The sequence below is a fragment of the Phascolarctos cinereus genome, unplaced genomic scaffold (genome assembly GCF_003287225.1).
Source record: "Phascolarctos cinereus isolate Bilbo 61053 unplaced genomic scaffold, phaCin_HiC Scaffold_5;HRSCAF=322, whole genome shotgun sequence".
NCBI classification, from domain to species: Eukaryota; Metazoa; Chordata; class Mammalia; order Diprotodontia; family Phascolarctidae; genus Phascolarctos; species Phascolarctos cinereus.
Genome location: NW_027555958.1, coordinates 226,017,064 through 226,030,278, shown reverse-complemented (window position 1 = coordinate 226,030,278; position 13,215 = coordinate 226,017,064). Strand labels below are relative to the sequence as shown.

The following is a 13,215-nucleotide window of genomic DNA, read 5'->3' as shown; positions in this document are numbered from 1 at the left end:
GGGGAAAAATAAAATGTTATTTTAAAAAAGAGAGTCAAAAGAAGGCCTCCAACATATTAGGTAGAACCTCCATAAAGGATCTATGAGGGTCGGAGCCAAGATGGCAGAGTAAAAGCAGGCACTCACCTGAGCTCTCTCCCAAACCCCTCCAAATACCTTTAAATAATGACTCTAAACAAATTCCAGAGTAGCAGAACCCACAAAAAAGACAGAGTGAAACAATTTTCTAGTCCAAGACAACTTTAGAAGGTCAACAGGAAAGGTTTGTTTCACCAGGGTGAGAGTGAAGCACAGTCCAGGTCAGGCCATGCCAGAGCAGACTGGCCCCAGGAGTAGGCCCCAGGGGCGACTGAATCAGTGGTGGCAGCAGAGGTTTCCAGACCTCTCATCCCACACATAATAAGGGGGCTGGGCAACTGGTCAGGAGGAGATTAAAGGGGTCTCTTTGCTGGCCCCAGGGGCAGGATTCTGTTGCATTGCCTATCCTTGGATCTGGGTTGCGTTACTGGGTCTCAGTCCCAGGGTGAGAAGGAGCACTAGCACACCAGCGCTTGAGGTTGCAGGGGAGTTGGAACCCTGGTCACAGTTCCACGGTGGAAAAGAGTGCTTTTGATCACTCACAGACCAGAGCACAGTACAACAGAGAAGTAAATACAACTCTCCCTGGATTATACCACCTTGGAAGAACCAAAAACTAATAAGTCTCCAGAATTACCTCTGAAAACAGCTGCACAAAAAAATCTGAAGTCTGAGACAGTGCCCCCTCCACTCTACTTTAGCATAGAGTTAAACATCAAGAAATAGGCTGGAAAATGAGCAAATAGCAGAAAAAAAGAATCCTGACTATAGAAAGTCACTATGGTGAAAGGGAAGATCAAAACACAAACTCAGAAGAAAACAAAATCAAAACTACAAAGCCTTAAAGAAAAATATTCATTGGCCCCACGCTAGGGAAGAACTCAAAAAGGATTTTTAAAATTACGTAAGAGAGGTAGAGGAAAAATTGGGAAGAGAAATAAGAGTGATGCAAGAAAATCATGAAAAAAGAGTCAACAGCTTGGCAAAGGAGGCACACAAAAAAAATACTGAAGAAAATAACACCTTAAAAAATGGAATATGCCAAATGGTAAAAGAGGCACAAAAATCCAATGAAGAAAAGAATACCTTGAAAAGCAGAATTGGCCAAATGGAAAAAGAAATACAAACTTCACTGAAGAAAAGAATTTTTTAAAAAGCCCAAATGGAAAAAGAGGTACACAAATACACTGGAGAAAAGAACTCCTTAAAATGTAGAATTGGTCAAATGGAAAAGGAGGTACAAAATCTCAGTGAAGAAAATAATTCCTTAAAAATTAGAATTAGGCAAGTGGAAGCTAATGACTTTATGAGACATCAAGAAACAATCAAACAAAATCAAAAGAATGAAAAAATAGAAGAAAATGTTAAATATCTCATTGGAAAAACAACCTGGAAAATAGATCCAGAAGAGATAATTTAAGAATTATTGGACTACCTGAAAGCCATGATTTTAAAAAAAGAGCCTAGACATTATCTTTCAAGAAATTATCAAGGAAAACTGCCTTGCCATTCTAGAACCAGAGGGTAAAATATAAATTTGAAAGAATCCATTGATCACCCCTGAAAGAAATCTCCAAATGAAAACTCTCAAGAACATTATAGCCAAGTTCCAGAGCTCCCAGATCAAGAAGAAAATACTACAAGCAGCCAAAAAAAAAAAAGCCAAAAAAACAAACAAACCCCAATTCAAATATCATGGAGCCACAATCAGGCTAACACAAGATTTAGCAGTTTCTACCTTAAAGGATCAGAGGGCTTAGAATATGATATTCTGAAGAACAAAAGACCTAGGATTATAACCAAGAATCACCTACCTGGCAAAACTAAGTATAATCTTTCAGGGGTAAAAATGGTCATTCAATGAAATTGAGGGTTTTCAAACATTCCTGATGAAAAGACCAGAGCTGAATAGAACATTTAACTTTCAAATACAAGATACAAAAGATGTATAAAAAGGTAAACAAGAAAGATAAATCATAAGGGATTCAATATGGTTAAACTGTTTACATTCCTACGTGAAAAAATGATACTCGTAACTCCTAAAATCTTGTTAGGGCAGTTAAAAGGAGTATATACAGACATAAAGCACAGAGGTGAGTTGAATATGATGATATGATTATCTAAAAAAAATTAAGAGATGAGAAAAAAGGATGCATTGGGAGAAGGAGAAAGGGAGAGGCAGGATGGGGACAAATTATTTGACATAAAAGAGGTCCAAAAGAGATTTTACAGTGGAAGGGAAAATGGGGGAAGGGGGAAGGTAGAACATGAACATTACTCTCATCAGAATTGGCTCAAAGAGGGAATAACATACACACTCAGTTGGGTATAGAAATCTGTCTTACCATACAGGAAAGCAGGAAGGGAAGGGGATAAGATAAGCAGGGCAGAGAGTGGGGGAGGGGGGAGTTAATAGCAAAGAGAGCAATTTGGGGGAGGTAAAAGTCAGAAGCAAAACATTTTAAGAATGGATAGGGAAAAAAGAGAGACAGTAGGATAAACAGGGGAGAAAATAGGATGGAGGGAACTATGTAGTTGGCGATCATTATTGTGAAAAAAAATTACAGTGAATTTCTCTGATAAAGGCTTCATTTCTCAGACATATAGAAAATGGAGTTAAATTTATAGAAATAAGAGCATTCCTCAATTAATAAATGGTCTAAGGATATGAACAGGCAGTCTTCAAAGTAATCAAAACTACTGATAGTCATACGAAAAAATGCTCTAAACCACTACTGATTAGAGAAATGCAAATTAAAACAATTCTGAGCTACTAATTCACACCTGTCAGATTAGCTAATATGATGGAAAAGGAAAATGACAAATGTTGGAAGGCACTTGGGAAAAATAAAACACCAATATACTATTGAGGTTGTATACTGATTCAACCATTCTGGAAAATAATTTGGAACTATGCCCAAAGGGCTATAAAACCATGCATACCCTTTGACCAAGCACCACTACTAGGTCTGTCTCCCAAAGATATTAAAAAAAAAAAAAGGAAAAGGACTTCTGTGTACAAAAATGTTCATAATAGCTCTTTTAGTGGTAGCAAAGAATTGGAAAATGAGGGGATGTCCATCAGTTGGGGAATGGCTGAACAAGCTGTTGTATATGATTGTAATGAAATACTATTGTGTTTTAAGAAATGACAAGCAAGATGCTCTCAGAAAAAAACTGAAAAGATTCACATGAACTGATGCAAAGTGAAATGAGCAGAACCAGAACATTGTACATGACAACAGCAATACTGTATGATGATCTACTGTGAATAACTTAGCTATTCTCAGTAATACAATGATCCAAGCCAATTCTGAAGGACTTATGATAAAAGGTGGTATCCATCTCCAGAGAAAGAGTATAAATGCAGATCAAAGATTTTTTTCTTTATGTTTCTTGGGCTTTTTTTTTTGTCTGTGTTTTCTTTCACAGCATGACTTATAAGGAAATGTGTTTTGCATGGCTACCCATGTATAACTTATGTCAAATTGTTTGCCTTCTCAATGATGGGGGAGGAGTGGGAGGAAGAGAACTTGGAAGCTAAAATTTGAAAAAAAGTTTACACATAATTGGGAAAAATAAAATTAAAATAAAATATTAAATCCCACTCAAAGGGATCTATGGAGGAAAGAAGACCCAGAATCACATGGGAAGAGGAGGCTGGGATAGATTTCAATTTGCCCCAATTGAGATCACATCTGCATCATTTAAATCACAGATATGTTCCATTTTCAAGTACTGAAGCCTTGAAGTAGTTCTTCCCAATTCTAAACACAAAGAAAATGCTTGAGAAATTTTTGGCGACTCATTTCTTTTCAGAAGTGAAAGACTACTATGAATGAGTGTAAAACACTGCATATTCTGTCAGACTCTTATCAATATATTTGTTGATTAATTTTTCCTCTTTTAAAAAATTCTTTATTTTAAGGGGTTTTTCCCTGGAAAGTAGTGGGGAAGGGGTATTTTGGGAAATGAAAGTGATCTAAAAAACAAGAGACATCAAAAAAATTTAAAAAAATAAATATTTGGTAAATTGAATTAAATGGCTCCTCTTTAGAGTAAGGTCCATAATCATATTCACCTGGATTCTCATTAATGTTCAGTCCTCAAATTATCAACAGTTGTGAACACTGTCAGGAGAAAATGTTGAGAAATATCTCATACATTCTAATAAATAATTATTTGTTCATACCTGAAATAATTATCATATTTCATGAGATTCATAAAATTCATCTGTTTTCTATCATAATGACCCCCAATTCAAAGATCACTGAAGATTTATATCTGATTATCACTGTCATTAAACATTAACATGGATCATTATTTTCCTGACAATTATTGAAGCAGCAATTACTTTACATGCCAATTTAGATAGCAATATCAGGAACAAAAGGGCAAGGTCAAAGGCAAAAGAGCGTTTATTATTCTAAGAGCTAAGTCCCTATATAACACATGAAACACACAGGAAAGGAAACTGAGAAATATTCCCAAGCTGACTTTCACAAGCTATAGTGTCACAAAAATAAATAAACAAAAATCCACGTTGACAGAAGGAATTTCATTTGTTGGAGCAATATAAACCTTACATTATTCCAAAACAGAAATCTGAGGCAATTCTTAGGTTCATCAATAACACATAAAACTGCACAGATTCCTGGAGATCATGGAGTCTAGCCCCTTGATTTTCCTAGGAAGAAAGACTAAAAGGGAGAGTGACGTCTAAAATCTCATAGGTAGAAAGCAGCAGAGATAGGATTGGAATCCAGGTCCCCCTATTTCAGTAGGACATTAATACATCCTGACTTTCTGCCTGCCTCCTTATTAGCCCTGGGCCTCATTTTCTTCACCTATAAGATGAGGGGCTTAGACTAGACTAGTGGATTTTCAGAGGCCCGTCTCAGCTGACAGATCATCCTATGTTCTAGAGCCCCTTCACACTCTAATATTCTAAAGTTTTTAGTGACATTTTATGTTTTTTTAATGATTTTACTCTGTACAACTATTATTCACATGCGGGCAATTAAACAGATGGACTTTTATCAATGTTAATAGTAGATAGGGTAAATATCCAAACAAATAATCCAATGATGCATTTTAACATGTTCTTAAAATAAATGTTTTCATGTATTTGAGAATACTTAGAAGGGTTTGGTGACTATCAGTTTCTTTGGTGAATAGCTGTTGAATAACAGACCTGGAGTCAAGAGAGACTTAGGTTTGAACTCCAGCTCTGATACCTCCCAATTGTATAACCATGAACAAGTGGCTTCACTAGTCCAAGTCTTAGTTTCTTCATCTGTGCAATGGGGATAATAGCACTCATCCCACCTGCATCAGGGACTGATGTGAGAAAAGTGCTATATAATGTCATATCACAGCATATTATATATCACATCACATCATAACATATATTTAGAGCTAAGAGTTCTACCAATGCCTTCATTTTATAGGAAACTGAAGCCTAGAGTAGGGGCATTGACTTCCCCAAGGTCACAGAGATATTATGTTAACAGAATTAAGATTCAAAGTGAGATCCTCTGACTCAGCATTCAGCTTTTCTTTCACTCAGCTACATCCCTGGTTGTTGCTGCTTTTTAACACTGTTGCTTAGGAAAGAGTCTCAATATATGACACTGTGTAGCAGTGGTGTCAAACACAAATAGAAACTAGGTCACTAAACCACACAAAAGGAGCCCTGAAAGCTGGGTGTTAATTTAGAAAATCACATCTTATCATTATCTTTGTTCTATTGTATTGTTATTTATTTTATTAAATATTTCCCAATTATATTTTAATCTAGTCTGGGCAGTACTTGTGAGTGTTGTGGGCAATGCAGCTGAAATAATCAGATTGAATATTTATTATTTTTTTAATTGATCCTATTTATAGTTAGTTGATTTTGTCCTATAACTGCCTAAGTCATGGTTCTTTGTCTCTCAGTTTAGTTTAGAATTCATTGGGCCTGCAATGAGTTAAGTTTAGAAATCCAGTTCCCTTGTTAATCTCTGTTATTCTTAATGTCAAGAAAACCTGTTACCCTTGAAGAAAGCAGATGGACTCCAGGGAGTCTGGTCCTTACACCACCAAGCTATCCTTCAAGGATGTCTGGTTTGCTATCCAAACAAAGAAAGTCTAGTCTATCATCTCTAACCTTGTATGCGGACTCAAACATTGAACATTTCTCAGTCACAGGAGGGAAAAAAGGGATTGTTGCCAGCCCCTCAATCCCAATTTTCAGCTAATCATATTGTCCCCCATGCTTCAGCTCTGTAGCCAATCATATTGATTTCAACATTTATGATGTTAAGCTCTTTTAACCAATCATAACTTGTTTCCTGTCTACAAAGTTCTGTTTTTCATTCTGCACTTCCCTAAAAACTATGAAAAGGGTAGTCATTCCCCATCTCAGGGTTTTAGCTTTGCCAAGGAAGCTGACTCACTTTATTGATAAATTCACACTTTACTAATACATTTATTGTGTTTATAACTTTGTGCCTCAATTTACCTTATTTTGACCATACCATGGCCCTGGAGCCATGTGTTTGATACCTCTGCTATATACCATGGCCAGCAATACATGATTGGCCTTAAAAAGAAAACCCTATCATACCACCTAAGCATCTATACATCTAAGAGGGGTATCCTCTTACCTTGACGAAGAGATAGATCTCTGGGTCACTGGTAGAGTTTCTGACTTCTTGCAAACTGTCAGATCTGGAAAACAAGCTAAAGGAGCTTTTGATAGACTGTATGCTGAAGCTTGTGGGAGAGGGCAATGTACCCCTTGAGATAATCCTGCCCGTGTCTGCATCAATCCTCTCCTTGGATTTATCCTTTGGATAAATTTCTTCATCCAGTAGGTAGATTGCCCTAGGCGGTTGATAAATTTCTTCAGGCTTCTGGTCTGCTTTATCCAATGACTGGTAGAGTGGTTCAGGAAGCTGGTAGAAGTGTTTGGGAGACTCATAGGCTTTTTCAGACTGTTGATGGGCATCTTCAGCCTGCTCACAGACTTCTGCACGCAGCTCATAATTTCTCTCTCCTTGCTGAGAAAAGACCATGCTGTATTCTTCATCATTATCCCAGTAGGAGGACACAGAGTCATACTGAGCATTCCCTGGAGTCTCCTGGACATTGATGTAGGTAGTTTCTTCATCTGTGGTGGAACCTGGGGATAACCTATCATCACAAACCTGCTCATAAAGCTTATTTTCATTTTCTTCTGGCTGATCAGGGATTTCATATGTCTCCTCGCTTTGGATCATTTCAGAAACAGTGCTGTAGTCCTTGTCTTCTATCCTTGTTTGTCTGAGCTGTCTTTCTCCAAGAGTAACTGGACAGGATCAGACAGAATAATGAGACAGGTTACGATACACAAACTTTCAGAGGAAACAGCATTTGCAGAACACGTATAGTAGCTACCAACAGCTACAGATGACAGGTCTCTAACAATCATTTACAAAGGCTTTAGTCAGCAAACCACATTTCCACTGGGTGGAAAATAAAGCTAATAAATATAGTTAACTCTTTCATTTCTAATTATACTTGTAACTGGGATTTTTTTTTCTCTGCCCCACCCTCATTTTATTTTATTTCGCCCAGACTTGGGATTTCATTGGTTTAGACAATTCCTGGCAAGGAAATTCCCTCCACCAATGAGGTCAGTAACTGTTCTGTAACTGATAGTCTTATAAGAATAATGACAAAAATAGCTAGCATTTATATATTGCTTTAAGGTTTGCAAAGTGCTTTACCAATATTATCTCATCACAACCTGGAATGTAGGTGCTACTATCCCCATTTTCTAGATGAAGAAGCTGAAGTAGACAGAGGTTAAGTGATTTGCTCAGGGTCACACAGCTAAAAAGTGTCTGAGCCAGATGTAAATTCTAATCTAGTCTTCTAGACTCCAAGTCCAGTTTGTTTGGTTTTTTTTAACCCCCTGTATGACATAGTTGTCTATAATACAAACACAAATAAAATAAATGTAATATAAAGCTTGGAGGGAAGTCACTGAGAGCTCAAGTGACCTTGACAGGGTCACACAATCAGTATGTGTCAGAAGCCAAAGATGAAAACAGGTCTTTGTTACTCTTAAGACTAGCTCTCCATTCACTACACTGCTTCTAGTAGTTCTGTGTCCCCCTTCCCATCTCCCCCACCCCCTGCCCTGAACACATACACACACACACACACACACACACACACACACACACACACATACACACACACACAATTATCTTTATTTCCTGGATACTTCAGGTAAGCTAAGGGTTGATTATTTTCGAATGCACTCAAATCTTCAAAATGTGGCTATCCGTTGGTAAATAGAGTTTCCTTCTCTACCCTACCCCTCTGCTAAATTTTGACAAAATTCGACAACCAATCTACTCCTAGATAGCTTTTTAGAAGTGCAAGAAACCCTCTTCTGAATGAATAAATGGCTTCAAAGTACTTTGAATGTAAGGAGCCAATGATGAATAAATTTTAACTCTTTCACATGTCCAGACCGGTGATAAATCAAGTTTATATTTCCTATCAGCTAACAGAACCATTATCTATCAAGGGGGTGATTAATCATCAGAAGGAAGAGGAAATGGGCACAGACCACACTGAACAAAGGGTGCAAGGATTCATAATGGATGACTTCCTTTTCATAGACATGATCACCAAATTTCAAAGCTGGTAGGGTCCTGAGAGACTGACCTCTTTATATTATAGATAAGGAAACAGAAATTCAGAGAGGTAACTTGGCTTCCCCAATAAATTTAGAGCTGGGACCATTATAAGTCATCTAGACCAATCCTCTAATTTTTTTAATTGAGGCCATGGAGCCCCAAGGAGATCAAGTGTTTTGGTCAAGGTCACAGGTAGTAAGTGACAGAGTTAGGACCCAAACTGAGATCCTCTGTCTCCAAATTCAGCCTTCTTTCATGCATAGCTAGTCAGTAAGGAAGATGGTAATGATAATCAATCCTGCTGTCATTTATATGGTGCTTTATGTGGATTATAAGATTCTTTGCATACATCGTGATGCAGCATGGTTGTGATAGAGATCTGGCCCAAGAGCCAGGAATATCTGGGTTGAAGTATGACCTCTGACATACACTGGCTCTGTGACCTAGGGCATATTCTCTAAGACTATTTAAAGAGGATGCTGATCTCCATTGGTAGAAGAAATTCTCAATACCAATGAAATCAGTACTGTCCCTATTTCCTTTGTAAGCATTATCACATTTGATTCTTATAACAACCCAGTGAAGATAGGTAATATAAGTATCATTATCCCCTTTGTACAGATGAGGAAACTGAGGCTTATAGAAGTTACATGACTTGCCTAAGGTCACACAGACTAGGAAAGAGTAGAGCCAAGATTTGATGCTAGGCTTTCTTTCTCCAAATCCAGAATTCTTTCCCCTATTTCATGTAACTTCTCAACAAATACCCTGAGGCTCTAACTTCTTATTTAAGTACTCTCTCCTTCCTACCATTTCCTGCTTGAAACAACATTTTCTGTAGCATCAGGATTGTATTCATCAATGAACATTTTATTGAGGAGCAATTTACTCTGTGCGAGGTATAACACGCAATGCTGAGGACTCAGAGGCATTGCCTCTCTGCCTTTGAGGGGTCTTCAATCTAGGTGAGGAATAGAACAGAGAAGCAAATAGCCAAAGAAGGAAAAACAACCCTTTTTTGGAGTATTTTCCCCTTAAGATAATCAGTCTCATTTTGATATTTTAAATGGTTAGAACAGCACTTTGTATGCAAGGGTTTTTGTGTTTGTTGACTTCTTTGCCAATCTCTATTCCAAGGGGCTCCAAAACATTTCCCATTTTGTCCTAGGGGTTTGGGGTCTTTATGTTTGTAGTCTGCATCTGACAGTTCCTCGCTCTGCTAATTCTTGCTTGCCTCTGCTACTTGTCTCTCTCTTTGACAGACTTCACTGTGTAGAGGGTGAGGAGAGGCAGATTTAGGCTTGATACAAGGGAGAACTTCCTAGGGATCAGAACTATCCAAAAGCGGTAAGTTGCCTACTATATGTCAGTCACCATAATGAGCTCTGGGGTTACAAAGAAAGGTAAAAGATAGGCCTTACTCTCAAAGAGATCACAGTCTAATGAGAGACCGGGGGGGTGGGGGGGACGACAGAGACAGAGACAGAGACAGAGAGAGACAGAGACAGAGAGAGAGAAAGAGAGTGCATATATACAATTATGTACAGACAAGATATATATAGAATGAAGTAGAGAAAATCAACAGAGTGAAGGCACTAGAATTAAGGGAAACCAGGAAAGGCTTAGGGCAGCTAGGTGATGCAGTGGATAGAGCCCCAGGTCTGGAGTCAGGAAGACTGGAATTCAAATCTGGCCTCAGACACTTACTGTGACCCTGGCAAGTTACCCTGTTTGCCTCAATTTCCTCATCTGTAAAATGAGCTGGAGAAGAAAATGGCAAACCACTCCAATATCTTTGCCAAGAAAACCCCACATGGGGTGATGATGAGTCAAACACAACTCACCAACAATAACAACAAGGAAAGGCTTCCTGTAAAAGGTGAGATTTTAGGCAAGAGTTCAAGGAAGCCAGGGAAGTCAGAATACAGTGATGGAGAGAGAGAGAGAGAGAATTTCAGGCATAGGGGACAGCCAGTGGATATTCACTGAGTCAGGAGATAGAGTGTCATATGATAGGAACAACAAGGAGGCCAGTGTCACTGGACCACAGAGTACATGGCAGTAGTGGGATATGAGGTATAAGAGGACTGGAAAAATACAGGGAGTGGGCTGGGAAGGGCAGGTCATGAAGGGCATTGAATGCCAAGCACAGAATTCTATATTTGATCCTAGAGGTAGGGAGCCACTGGCGTTTATTGAGTAAGGGGGTGACATGGTCAGGCCTAAGCTTTAGGAAGATAACTGTGGCAGCTGTGGACGATGGACAGGAGTGGGGAGAGGCTTGAGGCCAATCGGCAGCTATTGCATTAGTCCAAGTGTGAGCTGATGAGAGCCTGCAGAGGGTGGTGGCACTATCAGAGGAGAGAAAGGGCATATATTAGCGATGTTATGAAGGTAAAATTGGTAGAACTTGGCAGCATATTCAATACAGTATGAGAGATGCCTACTTTGTAAGCCTGGGTGATGACTGCTGTACCCTTGAGAAGTTAAAAAATGTAATTCATTCACTGTACTACCCAGATTCCCATAAATACATTGAACTTCAATTAAGGTCCTACCTTTCAAAGTTATGTAGCCAATAGTGACCACTGGAGGCTGAGATCTCAAACATTTATCAAATTGTCATTCCCTGCGTTCCTTTTCAGATCTATGTTATGAATCCTTACTTTTTCACTCCTTCCTTCTCCCTTCACACTGATCTTGCCCCTTCCATTATGGTTCTTAATACTCTTTCCATTGAATAAGCCCATTTCTCCAAATACCCTATGGAAGTCAGTGTCATTGGTTTTCTGACCCCAATGGGTCAAGCACTAGGTGGTGCAGTGAACAGAGTGCTGGACTTGGAGTTAGGTAGACCTGAGCTCAAATCTTGCCTCAAATACTTACTAGATGTACGACCTTGGTCAAATGACAAACTTGGCTTCAGTTTTCTCATCTGGAAAATAAGGGGGTTGGACTGAATCATTCCTCAGGTACATTCCTGATCTAAATCTCTGATCTGGTAAATAAATGCCTAGTACAGTTTTACAGCTCTGGTGTCCAGATCTTAGACTGATTCCTTCTTAAGGAAATGATATGAAAAGATCAGGAGACTCCAGCTCTACCTTTTCCAGTTCTTGCATCCTCATCCATCTTAGTCCTATTTCTCACTAGTCCCTATCTTCCTTGTCTCTTTCCCTCTTACTTGTCTTCTAGACCTTTCAGTCTATTGTTAGCGAATCTCCCTTCATTCTTGGAATCTTTTTCTGTCACTCCTTCCATCTCTAGACACTACCTGAAACCTGCACTTCTACTAATGATACCACATCCCTTTGCCATCCTCTCCAATGCTGGCCATTCCTTCTCTATTGCCATTAACTCACAGAGGCTAGAAGAGGAGGAGGCATGTGTTTTGGTTTCCACTGCCACTTCAGACCATCCCTCTGTTACCATCACTCAGCAAACTCTTCTCTTTTGATGTTCTCACCATCTGAATAAGTCACTATGTATAGAATCTTCATCAATTGACTTCCAGATTACTCCCTCTTTTTGCTCATTGAGTCTCGCACATGGCTTGTAATCTTCCTTCCAACCTCAATCCCTTCCATCATCCTTGATGACTTCAATATTCATTTTTATTATCTTTCTGTCATTGTGGCTTCCAAGTCCATCAGCCTTCTCAGTTTCTTTGTCCTGCATTCCCTCTCTGCCTCAGTCATGTAAATCAGGGGTTGGAAAACTATGACCTATCAGCCAACTCTCACCATTTAAAAATGTAAAAACCATTCTTAGCTTGCAGGCTTTTAAAAAACAACAGGCAGCAGACCAAAGTTAGGCCATGGGCCATTGTTGACCTAGGACCTAAATAGTAACATTTGAGACTTCATCATCTCTCAAGTTCTCCAGAGGAATGCTCCAGGGATCTCTGCTCAGCCTTATGCTTTATCATTAGCTTGAAAAAGGCATAGATGGAGAGCTTATCAAATTGGCACATGACACAAAAACTAGGAGAGATAGCTAACATAGTGGGTAAGAATCAGGATTCAGAAAGTTCTTGACAGGTTGGAACATTGAGCTGACTGTAATAAAGATGAAATTTAACAGGGATCAAATGTAAAACAATAGACAAGGGTTCAGAAAATTGACTTCCTGAGCACAGGATAGGGAAAGCATGGTTGGACAGTAGTTAATCTGAAAAAAACTGGGGGAAGGGGTTCTTTACCAGACTGAATGTTTATCATGGGTTAACAATGTAATATGGCAGAAAAAAAAAAAGCTCATCTGAACTTGGGATGCTTTAAGAAAGAGAGAACCTGAATGTGTGAGAATGTGATATATAGGTATGTAGTTTGCTCTAGTGAAATGAATTCTATAGGATTGTGTTTAATTCCTAGTGACACAGTTCAGGAAAACAGAATGATATAGTGGATAGAGAACCAGACTTGAAGTCAAGTTGGGTTCTAGTCTTGCTTCAGAAACA

The 13,215-nt window shown here is 38.8% G+C and overlaps 1 protein-coding gene across 1 annotated transcript in view; it reads right to left on the bottom strand.

Annotated features, from left to right (window-relative positions):
* The window catches only part of CLIC5 (chloride intracellular channel 5), a 225,463-nt gene that overhangs the window by 198,221 nt on the left and 14,027 nt on the right, over nucleotides 1–13,215 (bottom strand). Inside the window, exon 2 of the mRNA XM_020993875.2 lies at nucleotides 6,729–7,411. Within this exon, the coding sequence (XP_020849534.1) occupies nucleotides 6,729–7,411 (683 nt within the window). The remainder of the gene's footprint in view (nucleotides 1–6,728; nucleotides 7,412–13,215) is intronic.